Source organism: Giraffa tippelskirchi, chromosome 2 (genome assembly GCF_054371585.1).
Source record: "Giraffa tippelskirchi isolate mGirTip1 chromosome 2, T2T-mGirTip1v1.2.pri, whole genome shotgun sequence".
In the NCBI taxonomy this organism is placed as follows: Eukaryota; Metazoa; Chordata; class Mammalia; order Artiodactyla; family Giraffidae; genus Giraffa; species Giraffa tippelskirchi.
The window spans coordinates 153,826,678-153,850,091 of NC_137276.1; the positions used below are offsets into that span (position 1 = coordinate 153,826,678).

At 40.2% G+C, this 23,414-nt stretch overlaps 1 protein-coding gene across 1 annotated transcript in view; it reads right to left on the minus strand.

Moving 5' to 3' along the window:
• The window catches only part of LIPH (lipase H), a 49,955-nt gene extending 26,806 nt beyond the window's left edge, over positions 1 to 23,149 (minus strand). Inside the window, exons 1-3 of the mRNA XM_081571367.1 lie at positions 22,947 to 23,149; positions 4,490 to 4,857; positions 2,924 to 3,032 (exon numbers count right to left, since the gene is read on the minus strand). Coding sequence (XP_081427493.1) covers positions 2,924 to 3,032; positions 4,490 to 4,857; positions 22,947 to 22,995 — 526 coding nt within the window. The 5' untranslated portion in view covers positions 22,996 to 23,149. The remainder of the gene's footprint in view (positions 1 to 2,923; positions 3,033 to 4,489; positions 4,858 to 22,946) is intronic.
• Between the last annotated feature and the right edge of the window lie 265 nt (positions 23,150 to 23,414).

A 23,414-nucleotide genomic window follows, 5' to 3' on the forward strand; every position in this document is an offset into this window, starting at 1 on the left:
TAAAAAAGAAAACTGATTTTAATAATGCATTTTATTTAACCCAGTTTATTTAACCCAATATAGCAGTAAAATTTCATTTCAACATGTAATGAATATAAAAAATCCAAATTTTTTAATATATTTAAGGTATATTTTTAATAAATTTCAAATTTCATGAAACTTTAATATATTTTTCATAACTTTTCATATTTTAATATATTTAATATATCTTTCATTTTTAATAAGACATTTCTTATATTTTAATATATTTTTCAAAAATTTTTAATATATTTTTCTTCAAAATCAAGTGTGTGCTTTGTACTTACGGCACATCTCAGTTTGCATTAGCTACATTTCAGGTACTCAATGGTACATGCAGCTCATGTCTACTATATTGGACAACACAGATCTGTGGTCATTTTTTAATGTATGGCATTCAGACCACCTGAATCTTCTGGTTAAAAGCAGACTCCTGGGACTTCCTGGTGGCCCAGTGGCTAAGACTTCACACTCCCAGTGCAGGGGGCCCTGGTTCTATCCCTGGTCAGGGAACTAGATCCCACATGCCACAACAAAGACCCAAATAATGAAGACCCAGTGCAGCCAAATAAATACATTAATTAAATATTTTTTAAAAAGATAAGAAAACTAGGCTTAAGTTACTTTTTAAAAAATAAATAAAAGTACAGACTTTTGGATCCGAAGACCAGAGATCCTGATTCAGCATGTCAGCACTGTATCCAACACTCCAAGGTGATTTTTATAAGAATCAAATTTAATGTATTATCAAGTGATGTAGGTACTTGAAATGTTTTTAAACCCATTCACCTTTGTTTGACGAAATTAATGAAAAGTAATACCAGGAGATGTGCCTGGAGAGGAAAAGGAAAAGCAAGAACAGAAGACAAAAGGGGAAATGAACGAGATGAAGCAGACATTCTGGCCTAGATAGTTAGCAAGCAGAATCGCCCAGTTCTTAGGAGTTGGGAGTGAATTATGTCTTTCCCGCCCCACAATCCAGCGATCTCACTCAAGAAGGGCAGTCGGAGGTGAGTGGGGAAGGGAAACGCTTTACCCCTGAGGCAAGCACTTGGGAACAGGTGAATTTGATGTTGGAGCTAGGTGAGGATGAGGAACCGGGAGAACATGGGGCAGTCAGAGGAGACACAAAATTGAGCTGCAGGCTGTGGGCTGAGTCCAGGTCACAAAACAGGGCCACATGGGCCCAGGGAAGGGAGGCTGGCTTGGGGAATTTCCATGGTCAGAGGCCAGGTTACATTGTATTCCCATCCAAAGCAGATGTGGGAACAGGCTTGCTGGGTGGCTGAGGAGCAAAATTAGGGGGTAGATAGAATAAGGCAATGATGGGCTAGAGCCCCCAGCACTAGCACTGGACAGCCCATTTAGCTTATCTCTTCCCAAACTTTGTGGTCAGTGATGTCAGGTCAGTAGCTTAAAATCAGCCACAGTGGGAGTATTTACATCATGGAATCAGCAAATGCTATAAATTTATTTTTGTGTGTGTGTGTTTGTGTGGAGAGCTGATCAGCTTCTAAACACACCACTGGGAAAAGTCCCAGCTCCCAGAGGAGAAGCTCCCAACAGATAAAGAAAACAAGCAAATTTGAGCTATTTGTCCTTTGAACCCATAAGGGAAAATGAATTTTTAAAAAGTAAACACGTGTTGCCTTCTAAAACATTATAGTAATAATTTTAAAAATTGAAAAAAGAGGGACTTCCCTGATGGTCCAGTGGCTAAGATTCCACGCTTTCAATGCAGGGATCCCAGGTTCCATTCCACATTGCCACAGCTAAGAGTTTGCATGTTCCAGCTAAAGATCCTGAATGCTGCAACAAAGATCCAAGATTCCCTGTGCCACAACTAAGACCCAGCACAGCCAAATAAATAAATACTTTTTAAAAAGCTGAAAAAACGTTTTGCCTCCCTAGGAAAGCAGGTGAATAAGACGAGGGCAACCTTGGCATTTGGGGTGAAAGTGAGAAAAAAAAATAGCCCAGGGAAAAATGTGACCTCAAGTACCAGGGTTAGAAGACACCCAGCCAATGTGGAGTATATGTGTATATGAGAGAGAGAGACAGACAGAGAGAAGGGGTGGGGGTGTGGGGCCAGAAGACTAGCCCAGGGCCACATGTTAGGTTAAGTACCACATTCAGTCCTGCGGCTCTAAAGGGTTACCTCTCAATTGTAGCTGCTTTGAATCATTTACCTCTCCCCTCCCTCCTTCCACTCACTTCTGCCTTCCAGATTGCCTAGATTTGGAATGGCTATCTCAGTGTAAGGATCAGTTCTGGAAAAGATATGGATGGCCAGAAGCCTTGCCTCTCTGAAAGAGAAAGCCTCCCTCAGCCCTTCATCTGTCACTGTGAAAAGTTACTGAGCACTAGGCAAATGAACCCAGCAAGGGGATCTTTCTTTGGAGTTTCACCTGCTGTGTTTCTGAGGGTTTTTATTCAGTCTTGGTCTGAAAGCTGATAGTCACAGAGTAAGCTCCAGACAACATAATTCCCATCTCATTTTCCTACCCTAAGGCTCCAGCTATGCCTGGGGCTATATTAGATATGTAGTTCAAACAATCTTGGATTAAATGAAAGGAAGGCCATCTGCTTGGGGCAAAATCCCCATCATGGGACATAGCTGTTTCTGTAGCCATAAGAGAAATAAAGTCACCACCAAACTTTTCTACAGCATACACAGTTTATAAAGTGTTTTCTACAGCATACACAATTAAATAATAAATCTAATACTGCTGAAGTCAGTTACTACTATGGTCTTCCCTTTGTACGAGAGGACATTTGCTCAGAGCGGTTAAGTAATTTGAAGAGCTGACTTGGAACCCAAGGACTTGGATTGCCTGTATCATGCTCCCCCAGGAAACACAGTCCACAGGCTGGTTATCCTGTGCCCATTCATAGGAAGCCTTACCTGTAATTCTCCCCAGCTGGCCATCATACATCTTTCCAACAAACCCAGCTATGTGGGCTCCTAGACTTACTCCAATCATGTAAATGTCATCCAGAGAAGCTCCTTCTGCCTGGAATTTCAAGAGGTCCATTGTTAAAAATTGTGAGGGGCCAAGGAGTTGAAAATACCTGGAGAAATTTCCTAACTGTTGACTTTGGAGAAACATTTCTAAGCACCTTATGTCCATTATCTTATTAAAATGTCGCAACACCCCCACAAACTAGATGCTATTCTTTTGATTATACAGATGAGGAAACTAATTGACGGGGCTGAAGTCATCTTCCCAAGGTCAGACAGCTGCTGGGAGGCAGAAGGGCAGACTTCAAACTGGTCTGTCCAAATACAAAACTGTGCCTTAATTTTTATGCCATGGTGTCTCCATTCATGCTTCTGCTAGGAACCAAGCTGAGACATCTTAAAGCCTTCCCCACTGAGGAGAAGGGCAACCAAATATTTTAATGAACTCCTTTATCTTCATGCCAGCTTGGTTAATGAATTACCATGGAGAGGCAAGGAAGGAAGGAAAGGGGTAGGCATACTGTCCATAGTCCTGGGATAGCTGGTCATGAGTCATTTTAATATTTCCTTTCCCAAGGGCTGTGGCTTAGCTGAGGAGCTCATGTAAAATTTATGTCAACCCTGGCCACAGTGGCCACCAGGTGTGGCTCTCTGAAATAGTCCTGATGTCAAATCACTTTTTATCAGGGTGGGTATATCAGTTTTGGTTTTCGATAATCTGATCTCTAAACTTTTGACATGTCTAAGAAAATGAAGAGCTATGGAAGTTGAGGAAACTCTGGGCATTGAAGCCAGGAAAACTCTCCTACCCATTAGGTAACTTTATATGAGTTAGAAAAAGATGTCCCTTCCACAGGACGGGGTCGCACAGAGTCGGACATGACTGAAGCGACTTAGCAGCAGCAGCAGCAGCAGCCACAGGACACTTGCTGTCATTCACTAGAAAATTATTATAATAGATATATAAATCTACAATGTCTACAGAGACGACGGTGCTCTCTTACATGGATTCCCTGTGCAGTGCGCAACCTGCACAACCATACCTACGGGCCTTACCTTCAGCCCTTCCCTTCACCCTCCTGGGGGCTTATTCAAATAACATTTGCAAAACACTGCAAAAATAGTCCTCCTGGTCACTGTAGATATCTCTTGGCTTTAAATATCCAGATAATGAGCCAATTTCAATTTGGCTCTGAACCATCTAAGAGAGGAGAAGGCAATGGCACCCCACTCCAGTACTCTTGCCTGGGAAACCCCATGGACGGAGGAGCCTGGTAGGCTGCAGCCCATGGGGTCGTGAAGAGTCAGACACGACTGAGCGACTTCACTTTCACTTTTCACTTTCATGCACTGGAGGAGGAAATGGCAACCCACTCCAGTATTCTTGCCTGGAGAATCCCAGGGACGGGGGAGCCTGGTGGGCTGCCGTCTATGGGGTCGCACAGAGTCGGACACGACTGAAGCGACTTAGCAGCAGCAGCAGCAGCATCTAAGAGAATTCCTCCTTACCAACATCAGGTCAATAAATTCCTTCAAGACTGTTGCCACTTTTCTGGTCTTACTAGAAGCATGGTTGTACATTACAGTTGTAGCTCCTCGATTCCAATCAACAATAACCACATTCATGTCTTCTACAGAAAGCAAACTCTCTACTAAGTCCTCTATCCATACTGGAGGAGAGCCTGTTGGCCTGAATCCATGGACCACAAAGGTGGTTTTCTTAGTCACGTTCAAGTTCCCCAAAACTGTGGAGTTGATGGCTTGTGCGCAGGTTGGGTTTCTCCTTGTGTAGAGCATCAACTTCACATTTAGTCCCGTTCCAACCACCGCACTGTGAAAACTCAGTTTGGTAAATGAAGGACATGTTTCACCTGTGTCTGAAAATAAAAATTAGATGGTATCATGACAGTTCTTTCCTTAGACAGACATCAAACAAGAGTTCTGTCCTACACACACTGGAGTTCTTTCCATATGTCTCACAGTACCTAGCAAGAGGCTGGATCTAGTTGAATGAAGTTTAAACATCATATCTGATTTAGAGTTCATAAGTAGTGTCTTCTTTTTCACTCAGAAAATAATTTTTTGAAATCCTACCCTCTTTTAAGGTATAACCCAAAAGTTACCTTAGTGAAGCCTTCTCCAACTCTCTCCAGCCTTAATTACTGTCTGTCCTTCAACCCAGAACTCTCCAGCTCCTCTCTGTGCCACAATGACAGCACAATGAAGACATTTTCAGGGATGTACTATGGATATTTCTTTATATGGATGTCTATCCCATAGGACTACAGTCTTCTTGAAATGGTGGCTTATGATTAATCTCATATATCCATCACAGTGCCCAGCACATAGTAGGGGACTTAGTAACTGAATCTGTGGGGTCCAAGCATCTTTCCTTGTCCATAGCTCCCAACTGCAATGGTGGTGGAGAACATGGTGTGCCTGGCTCTGCACCTTTCAAATGCATCTGAAACTGTTAACCATGGTGGCCTTTCTTAGGCCTTTCCTTCTTTGCTCAAGCATCATCTTTAAGCATTCACCCTAATGACTGGACTCGAAGAATGGTCTTAAAAGAAAGGCTGGAGATGTAAAGAGAACAGCTTAAGATGAGCTTAGAGGGCTTCCCTGGTGGCTAAGCGGTAAAGAATCTGCCTGCCAATGCAGGAGACATGGGTTTGATCCCTGGTCCGGGAAGATCCCACATACAACTAAGCCTGGGCATCACAACTATTGAGCCCATGCTCTAGAGCCTGAAACTACTGAAACTCATGCACCCTAGAACCTGTGCTTCACAACAAGAGAAGCCCAAGCATCACAACTACAGAGTAGCCCCCTCTCACAGCAACTAAAGAAAAGCCCACGCAACAATGAAGACTCAGCACAGCCATAAATAAATTAATTAATTAATTAAAAAAAAAAGAAGCGCCTAGAGCATCTCATTATGGCAGAAATTGAGATAGTGTTTAAAAACTTGTCACAGGGACACGGGAATCAACTTGAAGGGGCTTCCACTGACCAGATCTGGGATAATTTGAGGGCAAAATAATTAAGGACGGTAATGAGTGATAGGCTGCTTGCATGCCACCCATGTACCCAGCACAACCACACACACAAAAAATTAAGGAGGCTGTGAAATCTCTCACCCTAGAAAAGACATGGTTAAAAATTGAGTCCCAGGGACTTCCCTGGTGGTGAAGTGGATAAGAATCCACCTGAACACAGGTTTGATCCCTGGTCTGGGAAGATTTCACATGCCGTGGACCAACTACTGAGCCCATGCTCCTAGAGCCTGTGCTCTGCAACAAGACAAGCCACCACAGTGAAAAGCCTGTGTACCCCAAAAAAGAGTAGTGCCCACTTGCAGCAACTAAGGACAGCTCTTGGAAAACCACAAAGACCAAGTGAAGACATAAATAAATAAATGAATAATTAAAAAAAATTGGGCCCCCAAATCACACATTCCTCCTTTTACTTTATACTGTCTAATAGACTGTGCAGTGAGGCCTGCTCGCAATGTAAATACTATTTTTTTTCCTCAGTTTTATTGAGACATAACTGAAAAATAACACTGAGTAAGTTTAAAGTGTATGACTAACACCCAAAAAAGATGTCCTTTTCATTATAGGGGACTGGAATGCAAAAGTAGGAAGTCAAGAAACACCTGGCGTAACAGGCAAATTTGGCCTTGGAGTACAGAATGAAGCAGGGCAAAGGCTAATAGAGTTTTGCCAAGAGAACGCACTGGTCATAGCAAACACCCTCTTCCAACAACACAAGAGAAGACTCTACACGTGGACATCACCAGATGGTCAACACCGAAATCAGATTGATTATATTCTTTGCAGCCAAAGATGGAGAAGCTCTATACAGTCAGCAAAAACAAGACCGGGAGCAGACTGTGGCTCGGATCATGAACTGCTTATTGCCAAATTCAGACTTAAATTGAAGAAAGTAAAAATATAAATAAATAAATAAATTGAAGAAAGTAGGGAAAACCACTAGTCCATTCAGGTATGACCTAGATCAAATCCCTTATGAATACACAGTAGAAGTGACAAATAGATTTAAGGGACTAGATCTGATAGACAGAGTGCCTGATGAACTATGGACAGAGGTTCGTGACATTGTACAGCAGACAGGGATCAAGACCATCCCCATGGAAAAGAAATGCAAAAAAGCAAAATGGCTGTCTGAGGAGGCCTTACAGATAGCTGGGAAGAGAAGAGAAGTGAAAGGCAAAGGAGAAAAGGAAAGATATTCCCATCTGAATGCAGAGTTCCAAAGAATAGCAAGGAGAGGTAAGAAAGCCTTCCTCAGTGATCAATGCAAAGAAATAGAGGAAAACAACAGATTGGGAAAAACTAGAGATCTCTTCAAGAAAATTAGAGATACCAAAGGAACATTTCAGGCAAAGATAGGCTTGATAAAGGACAGAAATGGTGTGGACCTAACAGAAGCAGAAGATATTAAGAAGAGGTGGCAAGAATACACATAAGAACTGTCCAAAAAAGATCTTCACGACCCAGATAATCACGATGGTGTGATCACTCACCTAGAGCGAGACATCCTGGAATGTGAAGTCAAGTGGGCCTTAGAAAGCACCACTATGAAGAAAGCTAGTGGAGGTGATGGACTTCCAGTTGAGCTATTTCAAATCCTCAAAGGTGATGCTGTGAAAGTGCTGCACTTAATATGCCAGCAAATTTGGAAAACGCAGCAGTGGCCACAGGACTGGAAAAGGTCAGTTTTCGTTCCAATCCCAAAGAAAGGCAATGCCAAAGAATGCTCAAACTACCGCACAATTGCACTCATCTCACATGCTAGTAAAGTAATGCTCAAAATTCTCCAAGCCAGGCTTCAGCAATACGTGAACCGTGAACTTCCAGATGTTCAAGCTGGTTTTAGAAAAGGCAGAGGAACCAGAGATCAAATTGCCAATATCTGCTGGATCATTGAAAAAGCAAGAGAGTTCCAGAAAAACATCTATTTCTGCTTTATTGACTATGCCAAAGCCTTTGACTGTGTGGATCACAATAAACTGTGGAAAATTCTGAAAGAGATGGGAATACCAGACCATCTGACCTGTCTCTTGAGAAACCTGTATGTAGGTCAGGAAGCAACAGTTAGAACTGGACATGGAACAACAGACTGGTTCCAAATAGGAAAAGGAGTACATCAAGGCTGTATATTGTCACCCTACTTATTTAACTTGTATGCAGAGTACATCATGAGAAACGCTGGGCTGGAGGAAACACAAGCTGGAATCAAGACTGCCAGGAGAAATATCAGTAACCTCAGATATGCAGATGACACCACCCTTATGGCAGAAAGTGAAGAAGAACTAAACAGCCTCTTGATGAAAGTAAAAGAGGAGAGTGGAAAAAGTTGGCTTGAAGCTCAACATTCAGAAAACTAAGATCATGGCATCTGGTCCCATCACTTCATGGGAAATAGATGGGGAAACAGTGGAAACAGTGGCAGACTTTATTTTTTTGGGCTCCAAAATCACTGCTGATGGTGATTGCAGCCATGAAATTAAAAGACGGTTACTCCTTAGAAGGAGGGTTATGGCTAACATAGATAGCATATTTAAAAGCAGAGACATTACTTTGCCAACAAAAGTCCATCTAGTCAAGGCTATGGTTTTTTCAGTGGTCATGTATGGATGTGAGAGTTGGACGGTGAAGAAAGCTGAGCGCCAAAGAATTGATGCTTTTGAACTGTGGTGTTGGAGAAGACTCTTGAGAGTCCCTTGGACTGCAAGGAGATCCAATCAATCCATCCTAAAGGAGATCAATCCTGGGTGTTCATTGGGAGGACTGATGTTGAAGCTGAAACTCCAATACTTTGGCCACGTGATGCAAAGAGTTGACTCATTGGAAAAGACCCTAATGCTCGGTAGGATTGAGGGCAAGAGGAGAAGGGGACGACAGAGGATGAGATGGTTGTATGGCATCACTGACTTGATGGACATGGGTTTGGGTAGACTCCAGGAGTTGGTGATGGACAGAGAGGCCTGGCGTGCTGCAATTCATGGGGTCGCAAAGAGTCGGACATGACTGAGCGACTGAACTGAACTGAAGGTGTATGACATCATTTTATATTATATATACTAAAAAATGATTACCACAATAAGGTTAGTTAACACACTCATCACCTCACCTAGTTACCTTGTGTATGTGTGAGAAGAGGACATTTAAAATCAACTCTCAATAAATTTCAAATATACAATACAGTATTTTTAACTACCATGCATTAGACATGTGCATTATACACCTAGAACTTATTCATTTATGTAAACATTTTCTCCATCAGTTGGCCCCTTTCATTTTTCCCTTCCTGTAGATTGCTTGTTCCAGGAGAACCTGGACTGAAACTTATCTGGTGCTTATAGAGCAAGCCCAACAGTAAATAACTGACTGTTCAGTTAATCATTTTATTGAAAAGAAAGAGTGGAGAGGCAGGGCTGAGCCTGTGGGACTTAGCCATCAGTAAAACTGAGTTTTGTTCCTGGTTGTGTGACTGACTCACCACGTGGCCTGGGGAAGTTATGTCATCTTTCGCTTTCTACCTACCTGCCCAAGAGAGTTATGTGGTGGAGATTAATTATGAATGAGGTCATATTGGGGAAGATAGAGCACCCTTTCCAAAGAAGGAGATTGCTTAATTACTGTGTTTGTTCACTTTGAGCCAAATGAGCAATACTAGGTCAATGTGTCATAAAACCACGTATCTGAGTACTTGCAAGGCTCAGAGATGCATCTTGAAGTTGGGGGCCAGAGCTGTTTTTCAGCAGCAACTGCCAACTTTAACGTCTAAAGAATGGGTGATCTTTTTGGCCTGCTACAGAGAGGCCTGGCGTGCTGCAATTCATGGGGTCGCAAAGAGTCGGACACGACTGAGTGACTGAACTGAACTGAACTGAAGTCCTTTCTAGAAGCCCTTAAAGCTGACAGTTACTGAAAGGCAAGAAGGGTAGAACACGTCGATATTTATTTTTCACTTGATAGAACCGCTGTGACTTCAAGTATTTTTAAATGTCTTAGTTATGTTTATAATGGCATTGTGCTCTGGAAAAGGCCATTGCTTTTGCTATGTGGATTTTACCTGTTGCTCTTGTGTTTTTTTCCATTTGTATTTTCTTTCCCATACTGGGAAGTTTATAGCCAGCTTTAATTTTTCTGGCGTTGATCTCTATAACTTCATATGAAATCCTTTTGTTTCTATTTTACAGGATGTCAGTGTGTGGATTGTAGGTCAGTGGGCTACATGCAGAAGTGCTCCAGACGTAGGTATATTTATTCAGATTTAATTATGCTCCACTGTGAACTCCTGGCAAGGAGTTTAGGGCAACTGGAAACTGTATTTCAGACTGTTGTGGAGCATATTTTTAAATTCTGCCATGTGTCCGGCTGCTGACCTTTGTCAGAACAGTTGTCTTTCCTTATTATGCTCCAGTCCTTGCTTGGGTAACTCGAGACAGTGTCTGATGACTTTCTGATATGAATGATAAGGACATTAGCACACTCAGTACTTCTCCTCTCTGAGCTAGTGTCTACCTCCTGATTTTTATTAGTTATAAAATTACTTTTAGCTCATCTGGTGATTATTTTTTTGGTTTAAAAATAAATATTTAAGCCTCTATGTACTGGTATATGACTCAGAGAGAGTTTCTATTTAGTGTATCTATTGAAGCTCCTCCTAATCTACCAAGAGAGATAAGAAAGCTACTGTTCATGTGTTGCCTCCTGTATTTTATATCCTCCTTAACCCTTTTTTAAGAACACAAACACAGGTGCACTCACACAAATGTACACTTTGGGTTCCCTCTGTCAAAATACAGTCAGTCCTCTTTATTCATGAATTTCATGTTTGTGAATTCACCTACTCAATATTTATTTGTAATCCCCCAAATCAAACATTTCTCACCCCTGCTCTGCATCTCAGTAGTTTGGGTGTGCCTCATCCAGGGGATGCCCACTCCACTCCCTAGGAAGGAGGGCCCCCTCTTTCCTTTTCCTTTCCATGGTTTCTCTCCTCTATCCTCCTCCCTGGTGACGGGTAGACCCTGCCACTGGGGGAAAGGTCAGCAGGGGACCTCTGTTTTGCCTTAGAAGGAGAAAATGGTTTGGCTTCCACTTTTTCAAAATCCAGCTATGTCAACAATAAAGCTGACACTTTTAGCCACGGGTCAGTTTCTCAGTTGGTTGAAACCCAGAGGAAAGAGGAGTGTGATTGCCACCCACACTTCAGCAGCAGACTGGGAGCCCTTGAGGGCAGAAATTTTATTTCTAATAAATAAAAAAATTATATAATATTTAATGTATATAAAATAAGAATGCAGAATATTTGCAAGTGATAAAGCACAGTAGTAAACACTCTATCTAAAGACCTAAAATAAAACCCAAATGTATTTGGAACCCCTGAAATCAATACTTGAGGGGCTTTTGCAATCATGCACAGACCCGTGCTGAGTGGCAAAAAAAAAATCTGAGCTACTGCACGCGACGCTCTCAGCAGTGGTCAAATGCACCAACGCTCTACCTTCTTGTTTCAGCTCTTGCAGCAAATGTCCTTTCCCTGGCCTATTACTGCCACATTTTTTGCTTCTTGTGCCTTTTCTTTGTGATTTCTCTGTTTAAAATACCCCAAACATAGTCCTCAACTGCTGGCTGGTGTTTCCAAACTCATAAAGGCTGTGATGTTACCTTACAGAGAAAATGTGTTACATAAGCTTTGTTCAGGTGTGAGTCATAGTGCTGGCCATGAGTTCAGTGTTAGCAAGTCGATGATATATATTACATACAGTGTCTTTAAACAGAAACACATATAAAATCAGATGATGTATTCATTGATCAGTCAACAAAAATGCTGTAACCAGAGGTTCCCCAGAACCTAACCCTGTATTTCCCCTCCGAGCAATGGTCCAGTAACTGCTGCTTCAGTGCCTGAGCACCTTTACAGAACAGGAACTGCCATGAATAATGAAGATGAAGTTTATTTAAAATTTATCTTCTAGAACTGTATTTCCCTGGTTATGTAGTTTTAGTTCTATAGAGTACAAGATCATTGCTCACAGTCAGTCCTTTGCCTGGTCGTCTCCATTCGCTCCTGAATGACTTGCTCTTGCTTTCAAGACAGGCTACTGGATGGCCCTTCATCCATCCCCAGCCGTGCTCATGGGATAAGAAACTTGCATGGGAGACAGAACCAGCCCTAAGAATGGGGGACTGCTCTTGATTTAACTAACCCTCAGAAGCTCTGGGGCTGGTAGACATTGTTGATTTTTTCAATAGGACAATTTTATCCTGTTTCTTTTGTTTGATTGTTACCAGACATTCCTGGATGCAGTTTGATTAGTTACAATTAAAGTTGACTCTTTCTTTTTTTTTTTAAGTTGGAGAAGTGTGGGGTGGCTAGTGGATAACATATACACTATATTATTCTCATCTGTAACTGAATTCCTTGGCCTAAATGATGCTCTGACTTTATATGCTTTCCCCCAGGATTTATAGATATTCTACTTCCTACTTGTGTTGAATTCCACTCCATTTTTTCCCTTAAATATTACTTGTTTTTTCATACCACAAACTTGAAACATTCTTTCCTTTTCTGAAATAACTTCCCCCACTAGCACAGAAGTTCCAGGATAACTAATCTATTTGTCCATTTATCCATTCTTACGTTCCCAGTGCCAAGAACAGGGCCTGCTTCAAATATTTCCTGGATAAATGAATATTTATCTGTTAACACATTAGTCAGCCATTCAGAATGAGCCATATAAATACTATATAATGTATGACATAATGTTTATAAAGTAAACGAAGCATGAAATGCATTGTGACTGAAATTATTAGAAATATATCTGCAGGAGACACAGCCTGGAAAATCATATGCAAACAACAATAGGTCGTGCACTCCACCCCAAAGTTCTTTGTTTAAAATTGCCTCAAGTTACTAATCCTTTTCCTCTCAGAATTAACACCATTTTTAAAAGAATGTATTACATTTATCTTATTTTGCACTATGTTACAAATTAGTTTAAGCTTCTCTAGGGCGGGCCCTGTGTTGTTTTTAGTCTAGTAGTGTATACCCAGCACCAAGCTCAAGAACTTGTCTTGTTGTTGGGCCTGAAATTCACAGGCAATTTGGAGAGCATGTAAGGAGTAGATATGTGTGAATAGCAAATTTGTTACATTGCTTCACCCTCATATAGTTCTTTACATTTTACTTTGGGCTTCGCTGGTGGCTCAGACTCTAAAGAACCTGCCTGTAATATGAGAGACCTGGGTTCAATCCCTGGGTTATGAAGATCTCCTGGAGAAGGGAAGGGCTACTCACTACAACTGAGCAACTCACACACACACACACACACACACACACACACACACGCACGTTTTCAGAAAGCAAACCTCGTTATTTTGTTGTTTTGTTACAAAGTCAAGTTTGCTCAGAGGTAGTATTAACAGCTCAGCAGAACATGTTAAACTGGTTTCTAAAGCTTAACCTCTTCTATTAGAGTTTATTTGAAAGGGAAGAAACTCTGCTTTTACTTTTCAGACTACTTTGAAATTCAATCCCTTTGAAATGCCATTTCCTGTTGACAATTGGAAAATTACAGTTGGACGGGTGACGTCTCCCATCCAGTGATGAATTCAGACCCTTGTGTAGGGCAGGCCTGATTATCATTTACTGTCTTCCTTCTGTTAAATTAGAAGAAACATATTCAAATAAGATGTCAGGGAAAGCTAGCTATAACATCTTCAGAGATAACTTATATGTGCCTGAGATACTTTATTATAATTTAATACATAACTGCCCATGGGCCAAATCCAGCCATAATCATTAGCATATTGTCTTTAGTTGTTTTCTTGGTATAAGGCAAAATTGAGTGGTTTAACAGTGACCACTGTCCCACAGAGCTGAAAATATTTACTGTCTGGCTCTCTACAGAAGTTTGTCATCTCTGGTCTAATATCTTAACCAAATTTTTCAGGCAAGAATACTGGAGTGGTTGCCATTTCCCACTACAGGGGATCTTCCTGACCCAGGAATCGAACCCATGTCTCTTGCATCACCTGCACTGGCAGGCAAGTTCTTGACCACTGCACCACCTGGGAAGCCCTCACCAAATCTGGTCTAATGTCTTACACAAAAACACAACACAATTTTGGAAAGAGCCTGGGTTTTGGAGACAGACTTAGGTTTGAAGTTCAACGCCATTGCCTACGAGTTATGTGACTTCTCTTAATTAATTACCTAACCTCTCCAGGCCTCAGTTTTGCATGTGTAAAATTATCCTAATAATGCCAATCTGTCAGGCAGTGCTTTGCAGAGTCATAGTAAGCCCAAGGCAAGATAAAAAACACACCATGTAAATGTACGCGTTTACATGTGTGTGCTAAGTTACTTCAGTCCTGTCTGACTCTTTGCAACCCCATGGACTGTAGCCCACTGGCTCCTCTGTCCGTGGGGATTCTCCAGGCAAGAATACTAGAGTGGGTTGCCAAGCTCTTCTCCAGGGGATTTTCCCAACCCACGGATCCAACTGCGTCTCTTCTGTCTTCTGCGTTGGCAGGCAGGTTATTTACCACTAGCACACCTGGGAAGTCCATACATATTTATATAAGTATACATATATTTATCAAAATACCCTCCCATATTTTGAACCAAGTGAAAAATAGCCCTTCATTATTTAATCTGTTCATACACTGTGGTCAACTCTTATAATATAAACCACCTAGCAAGGAAGTAAGTTGTCATGGACCCCAAAATACAGGACAATTAGAAATGATTTTTTCTGTTGTACAGTAACACCGACAAGTAAAATGATCAGTAATATATCTTACTAAAATGTTTGACATTCTGTTCATCATAGATTTGTGTTGATTTTGATCTTTTAAAAACATTGCATTAAAATATGATCTATGCATGATAATATGCATTATTAATGATATGCATATTATCATTTGCATTAAATATTAAATGATAGTAAAATATTTAGATATTAAAGTATCGCTTGTGTTGCATTAAAATATTACAAAAATAAATATTTTATTGCATTAAAAAGTCATAAGTTGACTTATCTTGATTACTATTTTGGTGTCTCTTCCAAACGTTGCACTCAGCGAGTGCCTTTCTTGCCACACTCTAATCCCAGCCTGGCTGTCAGGTCTGATGTGAGAATGAGAGAAAATGCCTCTGAAGTATCTAAAATGTTACATGATACATTGTAGATGCCAATAAATTGGTAACTACTTTATTTATTTTTCTGTTTATTTGGCTCTGCTGGGTCTTAGTTGTGGCATGTGGAATCTAGTTCCCTGACCAGGGATTGAACCCAGGCCCTCTACATTGGGAGTGTGGAGTCTTAACCATTTGACCACCAGATGTTATTGCTGTTCTCCAGCCACTATGAACTGCAGCATGACTCTTCACGACCCCATGAACTGCAGCATGCCGGGCTTCTCTGTCTGTCACTATCTCCCTGAGTTTTGACATATCTCAAACTTATGTCCTTTGAGTCAGTGATGCCATCCAACCATCTCATCCTCTGTTGCCCCCTTCTCCTCTTGCCCTCAATTTTCCCCAGCATCAGGGTCTTTTCCAATGAGTCAGCTCTTTGCATCGTGGCCAGAGTACTGGAGTTTCAGCTTCAGCATCAGTCCTGCCAATGAATATTCAGGGTTGATCTCCTTTAAGATCGACTGGTTTGATCTCCTTGCTGTGCAAGGGACTGTCAAAAGTCTTCTCCAGCACCACAGTTTGAAAATGTCAATTCTTCTGCACTCAGCCTTCTTTATGGTCCAACTCTTACAACCATACATGACTACAGAAAAAATCATAGCATTGACTATACAGACCTTTGTCAGCAAAGTGATGTCTCTGCTCTTTAAAACACTGTCTAGGTTTGACATAGCTGTTCTTCCAAGCATCTTTTAACTTCATGGCTGCACTCATCATCTGCATTGATTTTGGAGCCCTAGAAAATGAAATCTGACAGTGTTTCCACATTTTCCCCATCTATTTGCTATGAAATGATAGGACTGGATGACATGATCTTAGTTGTTTGAATGTTGAGTTTTAAGCCAGCCTTTTCCACTCTCATCTTCTACCTTCCTCAAGAGGCTCTTTAGTTCCTCTTCACTTTCTGCCATTTTTTACCACAAGGGAAGTCCCAAAAACTAGTAATTGTTAATGATATTGATAAATTGGGTTAATAGTATTGATCTCATAGGATTATGAAGACTAAATAAGTAAATCACTTAGTATGAGATTTGACATAAAACAAGTGCTAAATAAATTCCTTCCTTCCATTATTTTAGTTTCCTTAATTCAACCAAGGATTTGGAAAAGGGAAGCTTTATTAGCCAGTATACAAGTGAGGTTCTTCTCCCTGACAAGGTAAAACAAACAATCTATTTGGATCACCAATTTGCTCATATTAAAATGAGGTTGAAAAAAAAAAAGAGGTTGGCCCCTTATTCCTTAGCCATTTAGCCCACTCTAGCATTGCTTTAGGAAATGAAATTCTAAGATCTTCAAACTAGCTGATTTGAAAGGACAAGAGGTATCTACCTAAGAAAACAAATTTTCCAGGACTTTCTTACTAACCAAAGACAACCCTAATCTAAAAAAATTAATATATCAAGAAATTTACATTTCTTTTAATTGAAAGATCTGAAAACAGGGACTTCCCTGATGGTCCAGTGGTTAAGAATCCACCTTGCAATGAAGGGGCTGCTGCTGCTGCTGCTAAGTCGCTTCAGTCGTGTCCGACTCTGTGCGACCCCATAGATGGCAGCCCACCAGGCTCCGCCATCCCTGGGATTCTCCAGGCAAGAATACTGGAGTGGGTTGCCATTTCCTTCTCCAGTGCATGAACAGGAAAAGTGAAGTGAAGTCGCTCAGTCATGTCTGACTCTTAGCGACCCCATGGACTACAGCCTACCAGGCTCCTCCGTCCATGGGATTTTCCAGGCAAGAGTACTGGAGTGGGGTGCCATTGCCTTCTCCAGCAATGAAGGGGCAGTTGCAAAGAATTAAGATCCCACATGCCTCAGAGCAGCTAAGCCCAGGAGCCTCAACTACTAAGCCCGAGTGCCACAGCTAGAGAGACTGTGTGCTGCAACTACCACCCAATCCGACACAGCCAGAAAAATAAATTAAAAAACATATTTTTTAAAAAGACCTGAAAATAACCATACTTTACTCTTGTAATTAGAATGTTGATCAGATAGGTGTTTTTTCCATCTTTATATCAAGCAGGGTTTTTTGGCTAATAAATACCTTTTAGGTAACAAACATGGTTCCACATGCTACAACAAGGATGAATCTTGAAAATACTATAACACGTGAAAGATGTCAGTCACAAAGACCACATATTATATGATTCGATTCATATGAAATTCCAAAATAGGGAAATCTATAGAGACAGAAAGTAGATTAGTGGTTGCTTAGGGCTTGGGGATGGGAGGAGATGGAGAGATGGAGTACGGTAAAGGGTATTTGGTTCCCTTTTGAGGTCATGAAAGAGCTCTAAAATTGACTGGTGACAGTTGCATATATCTGTGAATATATTAGAAAACACTTTAAATGGGTAGATTGTATGGTATGTGGATTATATCTTAATGAAACTGATTTTTAAAAAATTGTTCCTGTAATTTCACACTTTCATGGAAAGAATGGAAAAAAAAAATAAAAATGGTGGGGCTTCCCTGGTGGCTCAGTGGTGAAGAATCTGCCTGCCAATGCAGGAGACACAGTTTCAATCCTGGTCCGCGAAGATCCCACAAACCTCAGAGCAACTAAGCCTGTGTACCACAACTCCTGAGCCTGTGCTCTAGAGCCTGGGAACTGCCAACTACTGAAGCTCATGCTTCCTGGAGCCTCGTGCTCCACAAGAGAAGCTACTGTAATCAGAAGTTCACACACTGCAGAGAGCAGCCCCCACTTGCTGCAACTAGAGAAAAAAAAAAAACTAACCCAAGCAGCAACAAAGACCCAGTACATCCAAAAATAAATAGATAAAATTATTAAAAAAAAAAAAAAGTGGAAAAAAGATAAAAATTCTTTTGGAGGTGACTGGGCAGAAGTTTCATTTTTCGGTCACAATCAAATCAGGCTCCTAATTTTCCAGTTTGCTTTCTTTCACCTTGGAAATTGAGGTTGACAGACCTCCATTTTCTACCACTGCAGGCTAAATAAAGCCCTGACTTTGGTCAGTCTGTTGGCAGTGGGGGAGTGATTGTAGCTAGCTGTTCCTGTGCAAAATAAATTACTCTTATTCTCAGCCTTAGGGACTAAACATAACTATTATTTTGTTTTACCACAGAAAATTGAGTTAGTTACACAAAATGTCCTCTTGGTTGGAAAGATGTCTCTTGTGTTTATCCACCAGCTGTATTTCCTTAGGCTATAACCAAAAAACAGGGAGAAATCTATTTCCATAGATTGGCTTATTTCGAGTAAGTCTCAGTTGGATAGAAAAGTGTGATCCCCTCAGACTGATCATTGACAACCTCTCTTCCTTTCTGATATAAACTTCCAAGGGATCCTTTGGCTCTGTATTCACAAGATACACTGCCCTGACGCTAAATGCCCATACTATCTTGGAGTCATGCTCAGTTCTGGCTTTTGGCTTCTACCTGCCTTTGGAAGAACCGATTTCAGCTCCCACATGTCTGACTGGGGAACGCTCCTACAGAAAGAGGAAACTCCTCATTCACATCCAAAGAGGTGTCTGTAAAGGGAGATGATGGAACTGTAGGCGGAAATACCCCACCGATGAAGCAATTGTGAGTGGGGCAAGAGGACAGAAGGCTCTGAGGTTCTATGAGAGTCAATGAGCAAAGACAGGTTCCTATTAAACTTCTCAATATGGCTGAGTCAGCTTATTAAAAGTCAAAGTGTCAATTTGTCTCAGACCCATGATTGGTGAAGTTCAGTTCACTAACCTCCAAACTCCCATGACAGAGGTGAAATTCTACCTAATTTCACCCTGATACACCATATCGAGTCAGGAAGTAAAACAGGGAGGGCTCTGACTCACATTTCTTTCCTGTCAAGTTTTGGGTTCCAAGGTGTGCTCCAGCTCACATTCCCCCCACCTCTAAACATGACGCAAATGTGTATGAATAACTTCTTTAGAACAGAGGTCCACAGACAGGTATATTGACAAGATGCTCCCTAAAAATACTGAGATTCAGACCTAGATGAAGGAATACACTGTTGAATATTTTGCCTTCTGGGCAGTGGATGCCAAGTCAGTGTCCAGGACACACAGCCCACCACATGTTGACTGATGGAGCCAGGAGATTTCCAGAAACCCACACTTGAGCACACTCTTAAGCTTGCTTAAAAACACTGTTCTATAGGAACTTCCAAAAGTCTCAGAAATAAACATCTCTTTAGTCCAGAAATTTTGACTTGGAGAGATTAGAAAATGAGTTGGACTCCTACTTTGAAGAGAGAAGTGGAAGGGGGAGGTGACATATCTCTACAATGAAATTCTACTGATTTTTTCTTTTTAATCTGAAAAGTAACTCAGTTTATATTTTTTGTGCAGAGAACAACACTGAATTTGGCGTTAAAAATCCATCCTGAGCCAGACTGAGATGGGGTCACAGTTGGCCAGGGCCAAAATTGATGGACTATCTTTGTTTCTCTTTTACACTGGCAGAGACAGGCGAGAAGAAAATGGGCTGAATGCCCTCTTCATTGGAAGGATGTCTCTGCTTTCAACTACCGGCTTGAATTTCTTTAGGATATAACCCAGAAAACAAATGAGATTCCAGATTTCCTCACTCTTATCTCTTAATCATGTGCAAAAAAATATTCACCTTCATGCTCCACCCCTTAGTCACCTTTGTTTCCCCTGGAGACAGGTGAGTCACACAGTGGTGTGCATGCACACACACACACACACACACACAGAGTTATAAATCATTCTGAAGGGAGTTTCCAATATTTGAGGAGATAATTCTTTCTCTGATTTGGCACTAAGGTATTCTCTAGGAAAATATCTACGTAGTTTTGCTCAAGTTGCTATAGGTCAAAATTTTGATAGCAGGGTAACTTTAAAAATTACTTATGAACACAACATTGTACATCAACTATAGTCCAAGATAAAATTAAAAAAATTTTTTTTAATTTATAACATTTATCAGCCTCTGTTCCTTGAAACACTTGCAAGCTAAAAAGCATTGTGAATTTGTTCAAAATGCAGGTTCCAGGACCTCACCCCAGACCCACTGAGTCTGGATCTCTGGAGATAGTCTGCATTTTCAACAAATTCCGCAAATTATTCTGGTAGAGTCTGCCAGCCATTGCTTCGTACTCTGGTAAGAGTATGGCCAAAATTCCCATTGTGATTTCATGAAGGTTAGAGCAACAAAATAAAAATCTCTGAAAGTAAAAGACTTGTATTCTTGGGATTTCAGAATCACATCTTAATCAGTTGCTCATTTTTGGACTGCAAGCCAAGGAAGGGAAAAACAATAAGTAAATGTATTTGTGATTGATAATTTCTGCTTATTATTTAATATCCTCCCCCATGAAAGTTCTCAGATCACGGTTTTACAGATATTAAGAAGACTGGATGTAGCTTACAGCTATAATTAAGTATTTTCCTTCTAGCTATGGAAGTTTATCGTGATGTTATCTTGATCTGCTTGGGTTCCATTAGGTAGCAGTGGGTCTTGTGGAATGACTTAAAGCAAGACTCTACTAATGAGATAACATGAAGGAAAACCTTTCCACGTAGCGCTAGTGGTAAAGAACCTGCCTGCCAACGCAGGAGAAGTAAGAGACATGGATTCAGACCCTAGGTTGGTGAAATTCTCTGGAGGAGGGCATGGCAACCCACTCCAGTACTCTTGCCTGGAGAATCACATGGACAGAGGAGCCTGGCATGCTGCAGTCCATAGGGTCGCACAGAGGCAGATACAACTGAAGCGACTTAGCACACAAAAAGGCAGATCAGTGGTTACCAGGTGGGGGAGGGATAAATTGGGAATTAGAGGTTAACTGATACGCAGAGACCTTCTGTATAGCACGGGCAACTATGCTCACTATCTTGTAATAACCTATCTTGCTTATTCTTAGTTGCTTAGTCCTGCTCGACTTTTTGAGAACCCATGAACTGTAGCCCTCCAGGCTCCTCTGTCCATGGAATTTTCCAGGCAAGAAGATTGGAATGGATAGCCATTTCCTCCTCCAGGGGATCTTCCCAACTCAGAGACTGAACCCGAGTCTCCTGTGTCTCTTGCATGGCAGGTAGATTCATTGTAAATCAACTATACTCGATTTTAAAAATTAAAAAATATATTTTAAAAAAGGCAGGTCACAAAAAAATTAAGTTCCAACTTTGTAACTGAAATATATAATGAGAGACTTGAAGAAAGTACCCACAAAACACCATCAAGTTCTTGTGTTAAGGTTAGTTCCCACTCGCCTTAAGCTATCTCTAAATCTATTTTACTTAAAAAAAAAATTAGGCGATAATAAACACAAACTCTAAAATGTTGACCTCTCAATTTAAAATATTATCAATATTTTATTTCTTTGTTTTTTGTAAATTAATTTATTTAGATTTAATTAATAAAATTTAATTAATTTATTTTAATGTCTCTTTACAATAATTTAATTTATTTATTTTGATTGGAGGCTAGTTACTTTACAATATTGTAGTGGTTTTTGCCATACATTGACATGAATCAGCCATAGGTGTACATGTGTCCCCTATCTTGAATCCGTCTCCCACCTCCCTCTCCAAATATTATCAATATTTTAATTTTAACTTACTATTAAATCAACTTCAAAAGCACAAATTAAGAAATATTTATTATAAGCCTGAAATCCTAACAAAAAATTTTTCCATCTCCCATTGAAACTATTTACAGGCATACTTACATGATTTTGGCATAGTTGTAATCTTAGTTTACCTACAAATTTGAGTTCTGCTTTTTTGACTTCTTTTATAATATGACATGTTATATTATAAACATGCTTGCACATTTCTGCATAGCCTCAGAATTATTTTGAAGGCTACATATTTTTAAAAGTTGTTACACTGTACTTTATCCATTCCTGTATGTAGAAACATTTCTGTTATATCTAGTTTTGAGATTACAGATGGCATAGAATCATCTTTGTATATAAGATTCTTTCTTTTTTTCTTTTACAAGATATTTCTTTTGAACAAATTCTCAGCAATGGTTTTACTAGTTCAAAGGAGATGAACATTTTTATGGGTCCTAATGTATAACATACTTCCCTTCAGGAAAATTATACCAATCTTCATTACTTAAACTATGTGAAAAAGTACTGGACTTCTAAAAAGCTGAAAAGTACTGAGCTTTTTTTTTCCCCCCCCACTTAATTTTTGTTACTTTGTTGCAAACATTACTTAATTTTTGTTACTTTGTGTTAATTTTTATTTCTTCATTATGATTGATAATTTTGTATGTGTGTATGCCTGTAACTACAATAATTTTTAGTTATCAATATGCCAGACACCATTCCAAGAGGTTTTACATGTATAAAATCATGGGGTTTTTTTAATGAAAATGATTTAAATAAACATTTGATGCATGAAAGCTATAAAAACCTACACTGTCTGTAATAGATATTAAAGTAAAAATTTTAAATTCCCAGGAAATACATGATCTTAATTCATAGTAGAAAAGCACAGAAAAATTAACTATGAAAGAAAGCAACACTACTCTAGATTTTTCAGCATATTTCATTTTTGTACATCAGAAGAACAGGCTAATTGAAAGGAATAATAGTTTCTTTCACTACTGAGGAAAAAGAAAATTTTTTCAGAAATAGAAAAAGATTAGTCCATATCTTCTTTCCTGAAAAAAAATAACTGTATGACACTTGGAAAGTCTAATGAAGGAACTAGGATGACAGTGATAGTAAAGTTTTAAAAATAATTAAGAAAACTATTCAGTAAATGACTTACCTGATCTCACCAAGCACATCAAACTGAGGAGGAAGTATAATCTCAGCATATGGAAAGTGGAGCCCGTGGTGTGTCACATTCACAAGAAGAAGGCTTTCCTTCCCAGAGTCTTAGACTCTACACTGGGAGCTTAGATAACTAACCCAGACGTGCAGTGACAACAGGAAGTTCCCCAGGGACTGCAGGCAGGTCCCAACCCTTTCGGGATATGTGACTCCTCCTCCTTTCAATAAAAGATCAGGTGCATTCCTGCTTGCACAATTTTATGCAGATCTAGATATTATAATACGTATTTGCAGAATGACGAGTTCAAAATAGTTTCATTCCTTGTGGGCGGTTTATTAGTCGTTTGGCTTGGTGTGTTGAAATCAGGTGTGATCTGAGATAGTTTCCCCTTTTGTTTTTGTGAATGAAAGAAATGTAGTGGGTCTTCTGTTGGCCTGTGTATACCAAATTACCTTTTATGTT